This window comes from Chelonoidis abingdonii, chromosome 1, assembly GCF_003597395.2.
Source record: "Chelonoidis abingdonii isolate Lonesome George chromosome 1, CheloAbing_2.0, whole genome shotgun sequence".
NCBI classification, from domain to species: Eukaryota; Metazoa; Chordata; order Testudines; family Testudinidae; genus Chelonoidis; species Chelonoidis abingdonii.
The window spans coordinates 115,369,616-115,390,752 of record NC_133769.1 but is presented as its reverse complement, the minus strand read 5'-3'; the positions used below and the strand labels follow the sequence as shown (position 1 = coordinate 115,390,752).

At 45.4% G+C, this 21,137-nt stretch overlaps 1 protein-coding gene across 1 annotated transcript in view; it reads right to left on the bottom strand.

Annotated features, from left to right (window-relative positions):
* The window catches only part of OVCH1 (ovochymase 1), a 63,435-nt gene that overhangs the window by 30,483 nt on the left and 11,815 nt on the right, over positions 1-21,137 (bottom strand). Inside the window, exons 5-14 of the mRNA XM_075073434.1 lie at positions 16,328-16,423; positions 14,485-14,636; positions 13,325-13,517; positions 11,817-11,943; positions 9,792-9,925; positions 8,769-8,909; positions 8,470-8,600; positions 7,026-7,119; positions 688-816; positions 157-228 (exon numbers count right to left, since the gene is read on the bottom strand). Of these exons, the coding sequence (XP_074929535.1) occupies positions 157-228; positions 688-816; positions 7,026-7,119; positions 8,470-8,600; positions 8,769-8,909; positions 9,792-9,925; positions 11,817-11,943; positions 13,325-13,517; positions 14,485-14,636; positions 16,328-16,423 (1,269 nt within the window). The remainder of the gene's footprint in view (positions 1-156; positions 229-687; positions 817-7,025; positions 7,120-8,469; positions 8,601-8,768; positions 8,910-9,791; positions 9,926-11,816; positions 11,944-13,324; positions 13,518-14,484; positions 14,637-16,327; positions 16,424-21,137) is intronic.

Sequence of the window (21,137 nt, the reverse complement as noted above, 5' to 3'; positions counted from 1 at the left end):
TCTTCACTCTGAATATGCTTTATACCTCCTTACTGTGTATATCTTACAGCCCGAGTGCACCTGCACCATTGAAGTCTATTTCCCAAGGATCCTCTGGTTATAAGACAGCAAGAACTATTGACACAGCCCATTACAATGAGTTTCCCACCAGCTTACCCAAGGGGATATTTTTTGGAGTGGTCGTCTGTAGAACAATTGGTTCTGCAACTACTGATTCAGCTTCTTCTGCTGAAGACAGAATAAATGGAACCTATTTTACTCTCAAGGCACCAGTCATAGCCCCACTTCCTCCTCCCAAAGCCCCAGTCCTGTAGGAGGAACTCCTACAAGAGAACACCAGATCTTTCAATGTTAGCAGCTGGCATATAAGAGCGAAGCAACGGCAGTCATTCAGGGGACTGTTACCCCAATTTCCCATGCCCACTGCTGTAATAGAACCGCAGTCCCTGGATGGGATACTTCTAGAAGTAGTTCAAAATGCCACATAGTCTGCAAGCTTCAAGCATCAAAAAAGTGTCAGTGTCCTATCGGTGTTCCCAGTGTGAGAATTCTGATTCCTTACCATTGTTGAAAGAGCTGAATTCTCCCAGTAGAAACTGTTCCATCTTTAACTGCCCCAGCATAGTGATAGGGGATTATTTCAAAACTAAGATCAAGAGTTCAGAACACAAAAGTCTTTCTACTAACCTGAAGGAACAAAGGTGAATCTGGCCTTAAATCCTCTGAAGTTGTTCTCCCCATCGCTTTCAAAATGTATCAACATCTCATTGCCAGGGCTCAGAATTGGACTGGGGGTTGAGAACCCACACAGATTGGCTGTAAGAAAAAGCAAGGAAACCCCTATGCTTTTAAAATCGGAATATCACTTTAAACTCACTTCCAGCTTTGCTAAATTTTGTCCACAGGAGGAAAAACCAAACAGGGACTTGTAATTTTCACTTAGCTCAAAAGCCATTTTGTGGGGGCCTTTTTTTTTTTTTTTTTAAATTTGAAACAAACACGTTGGCCAGGTCCAGTCAAAAGGTATCCAAGGAGAAGGAAGCAGTAGCCGATATTAAGCTACTATATACTCTCAGGAATGAGACAGCCTCCTAATTTTCCTACTATAGGAACTAAACCAACAAAAAAGTTAGCTGCAAAAGAGCCTCCCATCAGGAGAGCCTCTTGAGAGTTGCATTTGCGAACTATATATGATGGACATTCAATGCCTTTTAAACCTGCACACACACATCAGCCACCATTCTGAGGACCTGGAGCAGAACTGGCAGCTCTCCTTCTCTGTGCCTATATAAAGCACTCAGTCTCCCTACTGCCTGGCTGCTACTTATTGCTGCTTGGAAATTTTCCACCTGAATGATATTCCGACAGAACATGTGGATTCGGGTGTTGTCATAAACAGATAGCTAAGAGTTAATGTCTCTTTCACCTGGAAAGGGTTAACAAACAACACCTGACCAGAGGACCAATCAGGAAACAAGATACTTTCAAAAAAGAGGAAGCCTTTGTTTGTGTTTTTGGATGTTTGCGTTGTCCCTTGTTTTGAACACCTGGGGCCACCATGCCATCTGAGTAGAAATTGCTGTCGACGCCAATGGTCCAACCACGTAGGTGCACTGTGGGATATCCGCCCTGAGGCCAACATACTATGTACCGAATTTGCAGGCCACAACTACACGACTAATCTCGATATGGTTAACTACCCGATTTTACACTACTTCTCTCCGTCGGGAGGAGTACAGAAACAGATATTTAGAGCCCTTTAATATCGATATAAGGGCCTGTATGTGCATTGTATCAGCGTTGAATCGGTTTAAACGCTGTAAATCAGTTTAAAAACGCGTATGGTGTAGAACCAGAAGCTTCATCAATTCCTTACCATGCTGGAGGCCACAGGCACTGGCACACTTTCGTTCTCTTCTTCTCTGCCTTGGCACTAACAGTTAGTCTCCTGGAAGGCTGTGATACTTGGTCTCATTTTCTGGGCTGTTGTGTTCGGAAGGTGCTAGGGTGGGGTTAATGACCTCTAATAACAACACGGTGCAGCTGGATAATGCAGGGTCGCCTTCTGGTGAAAGTTCTATTTGACCTATGGCTTTTTCCCCACTCTACCTCTGATGTATCCAACCCATAATCACGTGCCAGTCCACCATGAGATGCATTGACTTGCTCGAACAACACTTTGGAGAGTAAAGCATACCCCTTATACAAGAGTAGACTGGCCTTAAACAAATCTGAGGTGAAAATGAGGTTATACATGCAGAGAAATAGCTAAATTTTGGAACAGTTTTGGGGGAATTCGCAAAATTGTCATAAAATGCCCAACTCAGAAAATGGTTCGGTTGCCCAAAGGGAATAAATCCTGGCCATCTCCCTGAAATGAGGGGATTTGTTTTGCTGGAAACTCCCAAAATAGTGGAGGCCACAGAATTTGATGTAAAAGAAAAAAAATGTTGTTTTGGTTGAAATTTTTGGTGGGAACAAAAATCCAATTTCAATGAATCAGGCGTCTTAATTGAGTTGCCTGATCCTTCTCTTCATGCCATTCTAGCACTACCATCTATCATGCTAGGAGCGCGCGGGCTTGTGAGACCCTCTTCTCTGGAGTGCGCTTATGTGACCTTCACTCTTCTGGCTTCTGCCTCACCTCACTGAGTGCCTGTTTTGTGACAGGTCCATGGTGCTGGTTGGCTCATGTTCCCTCTAATGAGTCTCCCTAGGTTAATCTGTACCAAATCCCAAGCGCAGTTGTGCTGTGCATGTGGTGCCTGTGGGAATTTCAAGCTAGACTTTTGCATTTGTAATCAAATAGATTTTTATGCGCTGTCATGGGCAAGGAAACGAAGGGCAGGGATGGTGGAGGGTGGATGTAACTAGCATTGGCCTTAATGTGAGAGGTAAACAGATACAGAGCATGGGAAGCAATGGATGGCCAGCATCGCTGATCCTCTCAGAGATGATGGAGGGTTGCGTGGCTAAAGCTTAGAAAATGCCACTGGAGACTCAGGGTTCTGTTCCTATAAATCTGCTGGTGGGTTTCTTCTGTAGTTACATGATCACTCACTGAGCTCTTCAGTTGCGCGGCATCTATTAATACAATAATGACACTTTGTCTCCTGCAATCTTTGTGCTGCTTCTTGAGGGCAGGACTTGTCTCGTACAATGAACGGTGCCTCGTAAGGACAGATGAGGGGAAGAGCCTGGTCTGAGTGATCAGTGTCTATCAATCAGACCAACAATAACTCTACATCTATGGCTCAGCCTTCAGCGACGGTTCTTACACCCTCCTCCTGGCTTGGGGACTTGAGTAGCTGAGGTAAGCTCACTCACTCCCGCCTAGCGCCTGAGAGGGACAAAGAGCCAGAAGCCAATCGGAGCAGAGGAGCGTGGAGCTACCACACCTGTCCCTGCCCCCTCACCAGTAAAGGCAAGTGGAGGCGGGATGACACAGGAGTATAAAAACCCGACCCCTTAAGTGCTCACCACGATTTGGGACGGAGGCTGCCAGAGGGACAGATGCTTCGGCGCCCCGAGCTCGGGTAACCGTAGATTACAGAGATAACTTTCTTTGTTATCTAGAAAGGAGCGCTGGCAAGCTTGACCCTGCCTCGGTGATATCCGTTAGCGGAAAGCGCTGGCTCTGACCTACCCCTGGCTCGGTAGCCTGAGGAAGACGCGCCTGTGCCTGACCTGGGCCTCGGTTACAGGGGTGGAGGAACTGCCATTGAGCCTTTCTCCGACCCCCGGGCAATCTCAGAGAGCTGCCTGACCCGCCCTGTAACCCGGTACATCAGATGAAGTGCGAGTGCGCCATGGGTCCTCGGTTGCCGGCGAGTAGGTCCGTGAGGAGCGCGGGCGAGCCAGGCGTGGGGCCTGACACTCACCGACTGCAGCCGTAGCAGACTCGAGCGCAGGTACTCTCCAGTAGAATAGGGCGGAGATTGGGAAGCTACGGTCGACCAGGCAGGAGGGAAAGCATCCACCGAACACCTGACAATACGGGCGATGGATCAAGGCGCTGCAGATTCACCTGAAACCTATGGTCAGTGTGTTTCGGTCAGTCCCCACGACAGTGGAACAGCAGTGTGAACAGAGCACGGTTACCTAGCACCGCCGGCGCTGCACACGCATGTTGAAGTGGGAGGGCTGCGTTCCTCTGCTAACCCGTTCAGGGGGGCTAGACCTCCCCTCCAGCTGGCCAGAGGAGCCATTCAGATTGGGTGTTTGCTCAGCCCTCCTGAAGAGGTCTTGAAGCCTGAGTCGTTTGCTGACCTCACCCTGAGCAGGGCCTGGGCTTATAAACACTGAACTACTTATTGCCCTGCCGCCCAGAGCCTGGGCTTCTGACTGCTTGTGTGCTCAGCCCTGAGCAAAAGGGACTGAGCTTGCCACTGTGTTTGGTGCCCCGTCCAAACCTAGGCCTGAGCCCCGAATTGAACCTGTGTATTGTTGCTCAGGAGCCTTCCCGAGCAGAGGGCTTGAGCAACCCAAGCACTATCGATGTGTATGTTTTGTCTTCAGCCTCTGCAGCAGAGGGCTTGAGCTTCGCCACTGCTCTAATCTGTGTGTGGGTGTGCGTCCCCTTGCCGCAGGAAGGCCGGAGCCACGCAAGTGACTGGGGCGATTGTCGCTCAAGCCGAAACAAAAGGGAAGGACCCACGGCCGACAGAGTGTGGTGGAGCTTGGTGTAGGCTCCCCTGTGCCCTCAGGGAGGGTTGAGCCTGGGTCCGCGACCGCTTCTATAAGACATTTTTGGGTAAAGACGCAGAGTAGACGTGTTCTATTCAGGGGAAACACCCATGACAAACATTCAGCGGCCGGAGGTCTGAAGGTCAGGAATCCAAAGTTCCTGAAACATGCAATCTCTTTGCTGAACCCCAGTCTTTTTGGTGTGAAAAAAAATTAAAGAATAAAAATTTACCACCGCAACCCTTTCTCTCCACAAATCCCCCCCTCTCCCCCTCTGCTGAAGAAGGGAAAGGTAAATTTCCTCTTTGTGTTAGATTCACGGAGCTTGAATCTGTATTGCCTCTGGGTGAGGGGAAGAAGGGACGGGGGAGGAGGAACCCCTTTGTTTAGATTCACAGAGCTTGAATCTGTCTCTCTCTCCTAGTGTATCCAGGGCGGGAAGAATCTGGGAGGAAGAAACAAGCGGGAAGGGAATGGTTTATTCCCCTTTGTTGTGAGACTCAAGGAATCTGGGTCTTGGGGGTCCCCAGGGTAGGTTTTGGGGAGACCAGAGTTTATCAGACACTCGAGCTCTGATTGGTGGCAGCGTATCAGATCTAAGCTGGTAATTAAGCTTACAGGAATTCATGCTAGTATCTCATTTTCTGGACTCTAAGGTTCAGATTTGGGAAAGAATACTATGACAGATGTGGGGGGATTTTTTGCTGGAAAATTTGGATTTTCCTCAGGAAAATGTAAATGAGAGCTCTTTGAGCTGCCAGGATCACTGTAGGAGGAGACTGGCAGCCTGGGGAAAAAACTGAAAAGTTCTGTTTTGGTTCTCCCCAAATTGACTTAAAAAAAAATAGAATTTAGCTCCCACAAAATTTATTTGAATCTGTGACTTCATCCTGATTCAGAATGAAAATGTTTTCAAGAGTTCACAATTTTTTTGTGGTAACTAACTTCTGTTTTCTGGTCCACTCTAGTGCTAATATTTTTTTTAAAAAATCCTTATACATCACATTAAAGACATGAAGTACAATGACCATCAGGTGGCAGATGGACAAATAGAAGGGAAGTGGCTTGGCCAAGACCAAGTGGCAAAGCCAGGATCAGAATTCAGAATTTTTGCCTCTTATTCCTCCGCATTGTACTAGTTTCCCCTTCTCCCCCTTGAGTCAAGTACAAGTCTGCTGTCCAAAAGTTGTCCTGAAATTTTGTAAACTCTCACTGAGTACAGTTATTTTTCTTCTTCAAAATGGAACTGTGACTCAGTGAATTGTGTTTTAAGTCACATGTGTGGAGGAAAGAAGTTTCATGTCACAAAGGATTGCGATTTTGAAGTCTGGCTTCATTTCTACTTGGAACAAAAGTCTCACATTTCAAAATTCTCAAATTTTCAGTTTGGAATATTCCCTTGAGAATGAAATGTTGTCCATGGTATTGTTACAGCTGTTCTGTCTCTCCGCTATCCTGGTACCAAGATGGATGAGGTAGTATTTTATTGGACAAACTTTTGTTGGTGAAAAAGAGAAGCTTTCCAGCTGAAGAGCTCTGTGTAACTTGAAAGCATCTCTCTTTCACCAACAGAAGTTGGTTCAATAAATTATATATCCCCTCACATTTCACTCTGAAAGATAAAGTGGATATTATTTTGATTTAGAGACTTAGAATTTTATATCATATAAAAAAATCAAGATTCTAAAACAAAAAGATGTTTGTACACAAAAAGCTGTTCGTAAACAAAATATTTCATTTGACATTGGTAGATCTGCCCCCTCCCTCCCATGCCCCCAATTTTGTTACGAAACAGTCCATGAAATCTAACCAATTTTGCTGAAGTGTTTCAATTTTGACACACCTCCATAGTCCAGCAGACTATGATTCTGTCAAAGTCTCCCTGACCAGCTTTAATTTTTACCTCCTTTGAATGCAACAAAGCAGCTAGAAACAAAGTGGAGAACCAGTACTATGGACTGCAAAGTGCCAAGCACTCTGTCCCCCTTACACAGGGCACGGGAGCACATACTTCAGTGCTTTGCTGGATCAGCAGCACACTGCTTAGCACCTGGCAGGATTAAGCCCAACATGACCAGTCAGATCTCTGCAGTCCATCAGCAAGAACTCCAAAGGTTTGGGAATCACTATGGCACTGGAACATCCTGCTGCACTTAGATGTGCAAGGAGGCAGAGTTAAGGTGGTTGTAGGAACCTTAATTTTGCATTTTCTGACTAAACTGGTTTAATTCTACCACTGAAGTGTCACTAATGTAGCTTGTACTCTTTTGGCAGCAAGCTATATAAGTCTTCGTTTCTGTAATGGATTCTACATGTGAGATTGAACTAATTCAGGCTACCCAGCTGGTGCTCTTCTTGCGTGTCACCGTAAATGACAACTGCATCATAGATACAGCCCTCGCTGAATTCAACGGCAAAGTCTTCAAACTCCAGCTGGAAAGAGAAGAGAGAGAAAAAAATAACTGGAGTCTCTCTTTTTACTCCCTTTGTAAGCAAAACATTAACTCTAAATTTAGCTCTGAGTCTTCATCATTGCCAAGATTTGAGTAATAGCTAAAGAGCCTGTTCCTAGTGCACCTCAAAAGAAAGTTAAAAGATGCATGGACTCTTTAAATCTATCAAAGTTTACTTTGAGCACCTCTTGTAGTGGAGCTGACCCACCATGCAGTGGACCTAAGTTTGTCCCCTTCTGACCAGCGTTGCTTTCCGTGATCAGCAAAAAGCTGAAGAGTTTGCGGCAGCTGAACCACAGAGGTGGGTTTAAATAAAAAAAACAACAACAATTTTTAAGTTTTTAAATCAAGGCCTACATTTTCTCTTTAAAACCACATCATCACCACAATGACCCTTTAAAAATCCAAATCACGGTTGGCTGCTGTTGTTGCTGTGAGTTTCAGAATCACAATAGCATTGCCTGTATAAAAACCTTGAGCATGTGAAGAGAAAAAGTACGTTCAGTGTCTTAATATAAACAGCAGATCACAGAACTGCATGAGCATTAGTGTGAGGCCAGCCTATGAGCAACAAACCCACATGCTCTTAGGCAGACAACATGGGTTTAATGATTTTTTGCTTTTACACAAAGGCAGCAGAGGACAGACGTTGCCTTGGATGGTACAATACGATAGCTTTATTTTTATCTTTGGGCGAGGTTAATCCAACAGGGAACCTCACTTTATCTGGCACAATTGCAATGACAACAGGAGGAAGGGCAGGCATCAAACTGCAACAGTAAAAGGTCATTTCCAGCACCCCCACTAGGAACAGTCATCGTGTGTCAGTCCTAGCTACTGCTTGCTTAGCTCAGTACCATTTCTGCACGTTTAACACTTTGGTGGAAGAAGGGGACTAGATAGAGAGCAAGGAGGGCAGGTGGTCAGGTTCCTCCCCCCACATCTCCACCCCACCCTACTGAAAGCTTGCATTGTCTTTCCCAAGATGCAGTTACATTAACTGGAAGGGCTGGTACCAACCAGCTTCAAGCTTCTACAGCAGCAGTTGTTCAGTATGCCAGTTCATACAGGGCTATACACACTATCTAAATTGGTTAAAACACACCCTGCGAGAAGCCTAAGCTGAAAACCTTACATCTTACAGGCTTGTGCATTGTAGATGTTTCCAGCAGGATTTTATTTAATTGCTTCCCTGAGTAGTCAATGGCAAAGGTTTAAGAGCAGCATCTCCCTTCACTGGGGAGATGGTTGGGGTTGGCCCTGCTTTGAGCAGGGGGTTGGACTAGATGACCTCCTGAGATCTCTTCCAACCCTGATATTCTATGATTACCTTTACAACATTCTCTACCGGGGCTTCAATGAACCAATGGCACTTCAAATTACTGGGATACAAGCCAGGGTAATTAGCAGTATCCATCTTTCCTTCTTCCACCAGCACTGCAACACTTCCACAACCAGAACCTATCACATTGGGTTAAGAAGAAAAGGTCAGATTTAATAGCAAAAAGTTAAAAAAAAAACAAAAAAAAAACACCACCACCACCACCACAGGCACCAGGGACGGTTTCTTTGGTTTTAAAGGAGGTCAGGTGGCAGAGAAGTATGTACAGATGGTATGTCTGAAGTCACCTGCTTCCGATTCCTTATGTATAGCCGTGAAGGTGAATTCAAAGCCACTGCCAGTGTTGCTTCCGTCAGAAACGAGTGTAACCATTGCTCGGTTAGAGTCTATCAGCAGGGGGGTAGGTAACACATCCCCACAGATTTTACCTATATGGAAAAGGTTAGACTTATTGTTTAGAGTGGTAGCATACACACACACTGTCAGACCGCTTACTTTTTCAGATTCACTAAACTGTATACAATGTTGGAAAGTCACATATTCCAGGGCAGACTCCAAGAAGACTATTCCAGCATCAGTTTCGGTTGCCTATAAGGTAAAACGTTTGGAAAAAGAACTGCATCCGAAACACCCACAGAGGCGATTCAGCTCAAGGTTTCATGGTGGGCTAGTACTGGCACATACCCACTAGTACTGTTCAGAGAATAGAAAGAGCAAAGATTTGCATGAAATATTTATTCTTTAGCAATTCAGTCTCAAGAATGGATAATAAAGTTACACTGCAAGGGAAAAGTCCCATTGTTATTTATCCATAAAACAACAGACATATTTATTATGCTGTATAAGTAAAAAGTTTGAGTCAACAAGATTTTTCAGATAGGTAGAAATGCGTCTTTATCTAGCATGTTCTGCTTTGTACCATTGTCATTGACCATCCTTCAGTAAAGACTCCAGCAGCAGAAACTGGCTGGCAGTTTTGTTGATGTACAATGCGAATTAGACGACAGTTCAGGTATACAAGACAGAAATAGGAGTTTGAAAAAACACAGGGAAGAAAGACATTTTTACACAGTTTTCAGACTATAGACATGCACTAGCTGTCAGAATGGACATGAATATCTACCTTCCCCACCACCTCCTTTACTTAGCTTTGCTTTGACAGCTTCAGTGCCAGGGCAGATGACAGTTAAAGGTTCCTTGATTTGTAATAAGACATGAAAAGGCTCTAACGTCATCAATGTTCATGTTTCAGATTGCAGAGTGCCTGCCATGCCAAGTATTGATATAAGAGATGAAGGCATTCTACGTACCAATTAGCTCTCTTTTGTCCGAATAGAAGGACACGTAGTCATGGTCACACATGATCTGGCTCTCTATGTCTAATCTGGTGAACTGTATCAATATAATCTTGTCTTCTGGTACAATTATATTCCACACGCATAGGCTCAAAACAAAGAAACAACTAAGTCAGACAACAGAAATGGGGCTAGAGTAAAAAAATTCATGTGACTGCACCCTTCCCTCCCAAGAAGCTCCGAGGGGTAGGGATGTGGAGGGTGCATGCTGGGGTGCCAGAAGGAGTGTAAAAGACACCAAGGACAGAGCACATCATCATAAAGCAAAGTAGTTTATGCTTCATCAGAGAGGAGCTTAGCTTCTTCCCAGAACTATCACTTTCCTTCTTCACTCTGCACTGCATCACCAACTAGCCATCCACTTTAACTTGGTCTGGCCTCAGCATTAAGTGTTCTTAAAGCCCTCCAGCTCACTCCAGATGTGTTTCCACAACCCTAACGTAGGGAAATTCAGATGGTTGCAATACTCTTTCTTCATCCTTGGCTGTGCTGCCAAATGGATTGTGTGCCCAGGCAATTCATGGCAAGAGAGGAAGCCAGGAAAATACTCACATGCAAAAGCCTCTACCAGCTTATGGCCAGTGTCATAGGCGCTGACACCATGAGTGCTGCGGGGCAGGAGCACCCACAGGGAAAAATTAGTAGGTGCTCTGCACCCACTGGCAGCCGAGCTCCCCTCACCCCCCGGCTGACCTTCTCCCTTTCCCCTGAGTGCGTCGTGTCACTGCTCCTCTGCCAACCTTCCAATGCTTCCTGCCCAGCTGCCACCGCCAAACAGCTGTTTGGCACCATTAGCACACTCCAGGATGGAGGGGGAGGAGTGGGAATGTGGCGTGCTCAGGGGAGGAGGTGGGGCAGGGCAGGGATTTGGGGAAGGATTTGGAATGGGGGCAGGGCCTCATGGAAGGGGTGGTGTGGGGGCTGGTTCGAGCACCCACTAGAAAGAAGGGAAGTCGGTGCCTATGGCCAGTGTTATCGAGACCTTAACCATTAGCATTCCCCAACCAGTGACTGGGCTCATTGGGCTAAATTCATGCCCAGGATAAATCCAATCAAGTCAATAGTTATTCTGGCACTGAATTTGGCCCATTCTATGCACATCCTCCACATTGCACAGCTAAAACTTATACAGAGACCTACAGGGCATATCCGCATTAGGACAAAACATGATCCTTTAATATCTGTTAGCAAACAACTCAAAATGTTAGAGTAGAGTATATGGAACAAGTTATATTTCAGCACATAATTCAACCCATGAACATGTTAAAGAACAACTTGCCAAGTATATACTGGAGTTCACACATTTTTAAAACAAAACCACCTTTTATCCTAGTGTGGATAGGCACACAGGCATCTGTAATAGAGACAAAATGGCATCTCCTTGTTAGGTCAGGCAGGTAGGATCTGCAATAGACTCATCTCATCTGGAGCTTTCTTTTGGCACATGTCCCGCTCTCAAGCGTCTTCAGAAGACATTAAGGGATGGATCTGTTCCCTCTGAAAGTCCTAAAGACTTTAGTGGTTGCAGAACCTGACATTAGAACAGTTTAAGAATTTTAACATTAAGCTAATTCACAGGCTTAATCCAAGGGCATCAATTTTATTAGCACAGTTCATATAAGAACTAGACCAACAAGAGTTGTGTTTCTCATTCTAATGTGCTATTTCTGGGTAACTATTGTTGCCCAGTACCAATCCCAGACAAGCAAACATCACTACAGAGATGTTTAACTCTAGATACTAATTTTTTCAGGTTGACACATACCCGCAAGTTCAGCCACAAACTATTGACTTGATTGTGTTCACTGACTATTCAGGAGTAAGAATTCATGCATTTGCAGGCTGAAGTCCTATGGCTAGAGCGACACATGTGGTCAGAGGAGATTGTCTGTAAAGCCAGAAGGGATGACTAACAAAATTCCCCATGAAAAGTGGCCCTTCACAAAAGGGCAGGTTTTTTTGATGCTGTACAGTGAATACCTGTTATCTAGGTAGTTAATCTCACTGGGTTGGGGATACTGAATGTGGCCACTTTCTCCAAAGACCAGCATTCCTTGGGAGCTGCATCCTTCAGGAAAGTGCGGGGGAAGGTGATCTGGCTCTGCAGCTAGAAAGCGAAGAGAAATAGGTGAAATACAGTTCTGACACTGGCATTGTTTGGGAGAAGCAGGTCTACAGTTTGTGAAACCATTCAATTAATGTCACTTCACACTCTGAGTGCTTGAGAAAGACCCAGAGATGGGTCTCAGGTGGAAGCCACACTTCTTCTGAGGCCAGGTCAACACTAGAGACTAATATCAGTATAACAGTCGCGCAGGGGTGTGAAAAATCCACAGCCCAGAGTGACAGCCGTTATATAGATCTAATCCCTGATGTTCACAATGCTATGTTTGTGGAGAGCTTCTCTCAACATAGCTACTCCCTCTTGGGGAGGTAGATTAATTACACTGACAGGAGACGCATAGGAGCAATTTAAGTACTACAGAGGCGCAGCTGCATTAGTGCATTAAGTGTAGGCCTTCCCTTAGAGTCCTACTTATAAATGAGCCAAAATCCTTTGCAAAGGTGAATCAGAGTCAATAGAGCTACATGGTTTTACACTAGTTGAGGCTCTAAATGCACTATTTTATTAATGCTATTTCTATGGGTTACAGTTTAACTCTGCTCCAAGTTCTGCTTTGCAGGGTTTATGCAAACATTTTTTATTCTGCTTCTACTTAACATTATTCCAGAGTAAGAGGCACTGTATGGTTGCAGCCTAGTTCTTCCCTTTATGAGGATATCAGCCCCAACAAGATATTGTGGCAAATAAGTAATAGCACAGATGAAGTGTAGGTCAGAAACGTTAACTTTGATTGCTGTGACAAAAATAATGCCCTCTATTCAATAGGTTCTATTTGAACTGCAGTCTTAAGTGTATGGTTGGGCTATAAGGAATTCATAGATCTGTTTATAGCTTTAAAAGTGTAGTCCTGATAATCAACTAAAAAAATGGCAAGTTTATTCCGCAGATCTTCTCCATGTGTGTGTTTAAAGTCATATTTGCTCCAAATAAATACTGTAGAGCATTTCAGGGATTCTACAATAACAATTTGCAGATTTCCAGTTGACAAGGATTAGAAAATGTATTTTATTAAAACTGGATAAGTTTTCTAGGCCAGAGAAGTGCTTCTCAAAATCAACAAAACCACATGCACCTGGAAATGCTAGCTAGATTGGCCATAAACGTTCCATTTAGCGAGGCATGTGGATCAAAGCTGCCCTCAAAGCATTACGGCAGAGAAGCCTAGATACAGATGCTGTTCCAAGAGAGGTGGTAGTTCCGGTTTAACTTTCATATCCCCACTTCCTGCTCTAAAATGAGAAATGCTTCTTGCACCTTGATGGCAACACTCTAGAGCCTAACTGTGGGGCACATGACAGGTATCTTCTAGAACCTCATGATAAACAAGAAGGAAAAGAGAAAAATTGCTGGTAAATGTACTCACTAGGGATAATGTTCTGGGTGATGAAGTCCATCAGTTCAGCTACATTGGAAAAGATGCCTGGGGAACCCCTTTCACTGATGCTTTTCTCAAGGACATCCCAGCCTCTTGCACAGCCAACTCCCCATGATGTGACGCCGGCCAGAGTCCAGATGCCACTGGCTCTTCTACACACGAGAGGCCCTCCAGAATCGCCCTTGCCCAGCATAGGTTTGGGGAGGAGACAGGAAAGAAGAGCAGATATTTGTTCAAATGTGATGGTACAGATTCAATAAATCATCTCATGGCTTCACCTCTCAGAGCAGAAGTTGCAGCTCTTTAGAAGATTGACAGAAAGGTTCGGTGTCACTACATGTCTGTTAACCATTTCTGCCCCCTTTGCACTATGATGTTAACGTCCGCATTGCAGCAGTACCTCAGCCAGCGGACTGCACCTGGCCCTCCTGCAATGGAAGCACAGTGGACTGTGCGCGCACTGTGGGGCCGGGGGGGGCGTGACTTGATCTCCTGGCAGTAGAAGCACCTTTCTACCAGAGAAAGGCTGGTTTTCTGATGAACACAGCTGCCAGCAGCTTGATAGGTATAGGAAGGAGAGGTGACTACAAAAGAAACGAATACACCAAGTAGAAACGGTCAAGGTATGTTTTTTAAAGCCTAAAGAGAAGGCAAAAAACTCACTTCAGCCTCCTCTCTCCCAATACAGTGGTATCATGTACCCCTTAGGCTGTGTCTCCTGTAGCCTCTTGGGCTGCCTGCTGCCACTGTTCTCCCATCTGTACAGTCTCACCAGTGGTAGCAACAGTAGCTTAGACAGGGATCAGGCATATCATTCACCATGTCATTTAATCCCAATCAGGCCAGGTCTAGACAACAAGGTGATTAAACTCACCAGTTCCTTGTCTATAGCAGCACTCCTACCAGTGGGAAAATTCCCCCAAAAGGCTAGGATAGACAAGGCCTTCATTAGCCTAAAGCTCCTTTTAAGGCCTCAGTTCAGTAGCAATGTAAAAGTAGTAGTGGACAAGATTCCTTTCCTTCCTTCTCCTCCCTTCCCTCTTTAAGGCAGGTGGCCATTCTGGTAAGCAAAAATACAAGAGTGGCTGGTGGGAAGGATTGGAGTCTGCCTCCATTTGCAGAACTCACTACACAGGAAGACCCTTTACCTTGCAAGCATCCTTCCCACCATCAGGAAAGCCAGCACACAGCATGGAGTTTGCTACTGGAGGCAGATTCATTTGCTTTAACAGGGCACTGCAGGTTCCCCTATCAATGATGGGGAGCTCCACCTCCTGTAGAACATTAGATAGTTCACCAGCTACAGAAGGAAGGAAACAGGCAACATCAGACATTCTAGAAACGCCCTCCTTGCTGCACAGAGCAGGAAGTTACACTGCAGATCTATAGCTACATCCTAGCTACCATGATTTCATTCAGTATTACAAAAGGCAGGACTGGCAATGCTGCCTCTTATTTAGATTAGCAGAGACCTCTCGTTAAAAGGCCTTGTTTTCAGGCCTGTATAAATTTTGCCAAACTAGAACCCTTTAAGCTAACATTTTCCATGTTTGTGTCTTCAGAATAATTCAGCCTGAGGCAAAGTTTCAGCCGAAATGGTTCAACCATATCCATAAACAAGGCTAGGGGAAAAAAAAAATACACTGATTTTCCCGGGTAAAGTCATTCTAATGACATTTTCTCTTAACTGCTCTGGTGCTCCCAGCTTTGGAGCAATGACCTGTAATTTAGCAGAGGGACAGCCTTGGTGTCAGGGATGTGCCTTTTACTGTCCTCATGAAAGTCTGCCTACTTTTGTTAGAAGTCTTTGAAAAAACACTACAGCTTCCAAATGCTCAGTAGAGACTTTTTTTTTTGTTTCTGCACATAAACTTCCTGATGATTGCATCCTCCATCCCCTCACAGCTTCTCCATGCAACTGGATTATGCATGCACAGTGACTGAGCATGTTCCCTCCAGCCCAGGGCTATGTGGGCTCAGAAAGATATTTCCTGTAATAGCTCCCTCAGGTAGGGGCAGGAGCAGCCCTACCCATGTTGCCGGCCAGGATGGAAAATGTTTCTGGCGCTCCCAAGCAGCAGAGTAAAAAGAAAAAAAGGCCAGCCAATCAGCAGAACAAAAATGGCCAGCCAACGAGAATGGAGCAAAAAAGAGCCAAGCAGCACACTGGTACAGAACCCCCTGGTAGCTGGCACCCAGGATGACAGCCCTGCTCACTCACCACTAGAACTGGCCTGAGTACGGTTGATTCTGAGAATAGGAATTGAGATCAGAAAGCCTGTTTCTCTGGTCTGCAGCTGAAGTCAATGGAATCTTTGCTTTGAGCATATAAAGGACTATATAATGCTATGCACAAGCAACCTTACTTCTGGCATTGCTTAATTTCTGTGTGCTTGACTTTGCAACCTTAATAATGTTCTTCTAAGGGTTTGTGTGTGTAAATTAAGGCCCAAGTGATCTCATTATATATCTTAAAAAAAACTAGGAGATGCATCATCTAGTAGTTATGTAACACACAAAGATTACAGCTAGATCATGGAACTTGGGCATCCGAAAATTGGGTTTTATGTCTAGCCCTTCACCAAGTCATCTCTGTGCTTCAGTTTCCCCATGTGTGATTGGGATGGGAGAAGAGGAGGGAAGGATACTTCTCTAATTCACAAGCGTATTATGGAGCTTAATTGTTTACAAAAAGTTGTGAGATGGGTGGAGGAATAGTGCTATGGAGCTGCAGAATAATGGGTATGGAGATTCCAAGGTTCTGCATAGGACAGTGCTTCTGGCACACTGGTCCTTTGCACGTGCTATGCTCTGGAAGTCTCTTCCAGACATGATGGTTCATCATGGTATCAGCAAAATAGAGAACCACTGACTGGCTTTTCCCTTTGGCAGATGCTGCATTTCTGTTGCAGAAACAAGGCAGCTCCCTTTTCTTTATCTCAGTACCCACACATCAATGTTGTCATTGTAAGAACCGGGCATTTTACTTACCCTCAGACACCCTGCCCCAGCCACTAGCAACACAAAGAGTCCCGGCCTCAAATTTATCATCTCTGTGGGGAAGGCAGATTGGCTGAACCCTATGTCCTAAGAAGGAAAGTGCACACAGATGTGAGTACATGAACTACAGACGGTCGGAAGTGATTCTCTCTGCACCAACCAGATAAAAGCAACAATGCCGTTCATTGTATGAACAGAATGGATCAAGGTCCTTTGAACCAGACATTTTTCTAAAGTAATTCAATAAAACGGCTAAAATAAGTCAAGTCAATCACCTTTAAATTGAGTTAATCTTGAGACATCACATTGTTTTAGACAAAATAACGTGAACAATGCTTTGGCCAGCCATATTCAAGTGAAATGTAAGCAGCAAGAACAAGACTAGAGGAAAAAGACTGGGGGCGCGGGGTGGGGAAAGGAGAGAGGGAAAGGAGCAGCAGCAGCATGGAGGACAGAAAAGGGAACTGTCCTATGTACAATTCTCATACAGCCTGCGATAGTGTCCATTTGTAGATCCTGTTGAGTATTCTATTCTCTGAAGACAAGAATGCTGACCATATGTCAAAAGAAGTGGAGTTCTGATTTACACAGGACATTCAAAACTCAAATGCTCAGCTCTGATCTCAAACTAAGCAAATACTTTTGTAAGTTTCTTTTTGGGGATCAGAGGAGAAAGGAATCAAAGATATTTGACTTGTCATGGCCTAATTAATTTATTTTCAAGATATTGACAAACCTTGAACACTTACCAGTGTAGAAGACAGCCCCACCTTCTCCTAGAGGGATCATCTAGATGACTCAAAAGCTGTTTTCAAGCATTATGACTGGAGACTTAAGTTTTTTTATCCAGAAAATAGATACATAAGTAGTAGTAAAGCAAGCTCTCTCTCACTGTCTGGTCAACAGACCTCAACCCTTAACTGACCACTTTCTGGCTAACGAGCATAGTTTGATTTTCCATACCCATTCATTCCTCTCCACTCAGAGCAACAAACAGGTGCAACTTTAGTGCCATTTATCACAATGGTTTTGTGATGCAGACATCTGTCCACTGGGAGCTAGACTTAGGCCTGGTCTACACTACGCGTTTAAACCGATTTTAGCAGTGTTAAACCGATTTAATGCTGTACCCGTGCACACTACGAGGCCCTTTATATCGATACAAAGGGCTCTTTAAATCGGTTTCTGTACTTCTCCCAAATGAGAGGCGTAGCGCTAAAATCGGTAATACCATAATCGGATTAGGGTTAGTGTGGCTGCAAATCGACGGTATTGGCCTCCGGGTGGTATCCCACAGTGCATCACTGTGACCGCTCTGGACAGCAATCTGAACTCGGATGCACTGGCCAGGTATAGCCACTGATACGCCGATTTTGGGCCTGGGAAACAAGCACAGATGGTGGGGACTGCATAGTTTTTTGCAGTGTTGGACGATTCCAAGTGCCTGTAAATTTCGCATGCGTAAGGGCACTTTCATTGGAAACTGACTTGCTTTCCCTGCCCTGAAAACACCATAATACCAAAGATGAGAGCAGCCCTCATAGTGGAGAAGCAAGGTGGCATAGCCTTGGAAGCTGTGCAATGCAGATGCTACCGGTCAGTCGAGAATCAATTTGGAGGCGAAAACCTACTGTGGGGGCTGCTGTGTGCAAGACCAAAGCAATATTAAGTGCTGCTATCAAAGGTTGTGACTCTGGGAAACGTGCAGTCATAGTGGATGGCTTTGTCTGCAATGGATTCCCTAATGGGGTGTGGGGGGGGTGATAGATGGCACCCATATCTTGCACCGGAGCACCAGGGCACAGTTACATAAAACCCCAAGGGGTACTTTTCAGTGGTGCTGCAAAGCACTGTGGATCACAAGGGACGTTTCATCCAAACATCCCATGTGGGTGGCCATGGAAGGGTTCAGACACTCGCTGTCTTCAGCGAAGCAACTGCTCTGTTTAAACTGCTACAGCAAGGGGAATTACTTCCCAGACCAGAAAATAACAGTTAGGATGTGAAATGTCTGTCATTATTTCCTGGGGGACCCAAGCTCTACCCCTTGATTGCCATGGCTCATGAAGCATACACAGGCAGCCCTGGACAGTGTCAGGGAAAGCTGTTCAGCTACAGGCTGGATTAGTGCAGGATGGTGGTAGAATGTGCATTATGGCGTTTTAAAGGCGCGCTGGGCACGTTACTGACTCGCTTCAGACCTCAGCCAAAGAACAATGTTTCCCCTTTGTTATTACTGCTTGTGTCCTGTGCCCACAATCTCTGTTGAGAGTAAGGGGGAGACCTTTATGGGCGGGGTGGAGGCGGAGGCAAATCACCTGGTGCTGATACGTGCAGCAGACACCAGGGCGATTAGAAAGAGCACACCAGGAAGCGGTGCGATCAGAAAGAAGCTTTGTTTTGAAAACGAGTTTCATCACGGGCCAGGGTACGATGTGACTGCTGGGAGTGTGTTTCCCTTCATGAACCCCCCCCCGATCACTCGATTCCCTGTAAGCAACCACCTTCTCCCTCGATTACAGCTTGCTTAGAAATAAAGTCACATCGTTTAAATATCATGTATTATTATTTAAAAGTAATTATAAAAAAGCAGACGACTGACAAGGTATCCCGGATTGTGGTTTGGGAGGAGGATAGGAGGAGGAAAAGGCCATTAAACAACATCTCAAGTAATTGACAGCCTTTGTGTTGGACTGTCCAGGAGTGGAGCGGCAGGTGACGAAGCCTTCCCCCAACATGTTCTTACGATTTGGGTGAGGAAGATATGGAACGTGGTGAGGGTGGTACACAGGGGTTGCAGTGCAGCTCTGTGACCCAGCGGCTCTTCCTTGAAGATTCTACCCAGACGTCGGAGCGGCATATCAGTTGATTACGCAGCAGCTTCCAGCTTGCATCCCGCCACCGCTGATTCTTCGCTAACCGTCTGTTTTCCTGCCGCCACCTGCTCATCTCGAGCATCTCTCTGCTCGCTCACGTTCAACTTGGATCTTTCCTGTAACTTGGATACCACATCCTTCCACTCATTAGAGACTCTTCATTGCGTGTGTACTGTCGCCATGATTTCCGACAACGTTTCGTCTCGCGTCTCTTTTCCTCCGCGCTTATTGAGATAGCCTCGGGAGGACGTGGAGACTTGAAAATGTGAAGCTGATGAAGGAGGCGAAAAAGGGAGAGAAGATGTTTAAAAAGCTACAGTTTTTACAGAACAATGCTTATTTACTCTTTCACAGGGAACAACACTATTTCACCTTACATAGCACACTGTGATTTTTCACTACAAAGGTCACTTTTATGTCTTAATATTTGAGTGCTGCGGCTCTGGTGTTACAGATCTCAAGCATTATGCGGGTTCGAGCAGTCAAGAGATTTCAGCTTGCATGCGGCCATGGTAAGCCATTGTCTTTCAGCTTCTCAGCCTTCATATACATAGTGCCCTATGTGATGCTTCTTTCCTCTTAACGTGCAGCAGCAAAGCCAAACCACCGCCCCCCCATCCAATTCTTCTAGGATTTATTTGCTTTACCCCTCCCCCCACCACAATGGTGGTATCATGGAAGATCCTGCTAATCACCCCCTCTTCCCCCCCCCCCACCGCTGTGGGTGGTAGTGCGAAAAATATCCCTGCTAGCAAACGCAAAAAGCTCATTGCCTATCCTTCCTCCCTCCCCGGTTGGTTCCGTGCAAGAAGGAAGTGTTCTTTTAAGCAAACAGCCCAGTAGGAAGAATGGCCATCTTTTCTCCTTAATTAAATTCCTGAATTTCAACCCAGTTTAACCATGAATGATTCCACTCTGCTGAGGATAACAGAGTGAATAAAAGAACAAATGTTCTTGAATGCCAGCAATTCACCGGGACCATACGCAGCTATCTTTGTCATGCAATGATACCCGAATTACTTGCACATGCACGGCGTAGGAAAGTGTCTACCATGCGTGGGGGGCAGAACAAGGCTGCCTTGCCCAAGAAAACTTCTGCAAAGGCTTTTGGGAGTACTCCGAGGAGGCTTCGACGGAGATGTCCCTGGAGATTTCGCTCCATCCCCAGACATGGTAACAAACTTTTTCCAGTTATCTTTACTTGGCTGCGAATGCTGTCCCAGCCCCTCATGGCAAATCAATCATTAAAAAACAACTTGTGTGCTTTAAACCATGTTTATATTTTACAAAGCTCGCTCACAGAGTCACTTCCATGGATTCACTGTGGGCTTTTGGCTTTGGAGGGAATTTCTGTCTAGTCACAAAAAGCTCCTGGCTGTGGGCTAACGGGAGTGCTGTGTGCTCGCTGTCAAGGGTCGTCTCCTCTTCCTCCTCCTCCCTCCTCCTCTGCAGAGAATCCTCAACCATGGTTGACATTACAACCGCCACATCAGATCCACAGACAGGGTGGGTATGGTGGCGCAGCCCCCTAAAATTGCATGCATGCTCAGCGTGAAGCGCATGTTTTCGCCCTGACCGGACCTTCCATTTGCTGCTTTGGTTTTTCTGGTTAGGTGCGTGAGTCCTTAACTTTCAATCTGCACTGCATGAGTCCCTGGTGTGCCCTTTTTCCATCATAGCCTGGAAAAATTTTTTCAAATTTTTTTTCATTTATCTTTTGAATGGAGTTCTGTACACTGAATCCTCTCCCATATAGCGATCAGAGTCCAGTACTCCGTGCGGGTCCATGCTGGAGCTCTTCTTTCAGATTCTCAGGAGACTGCATTGTACTGTGCTTGATGAGTCTGTGTGGTCCCTGTGTGCTGATCAGAGCTCCCGCTGGCCAACAGGAAATTGAAATTACAAAGTTTCCAGGGCTTTCCGGT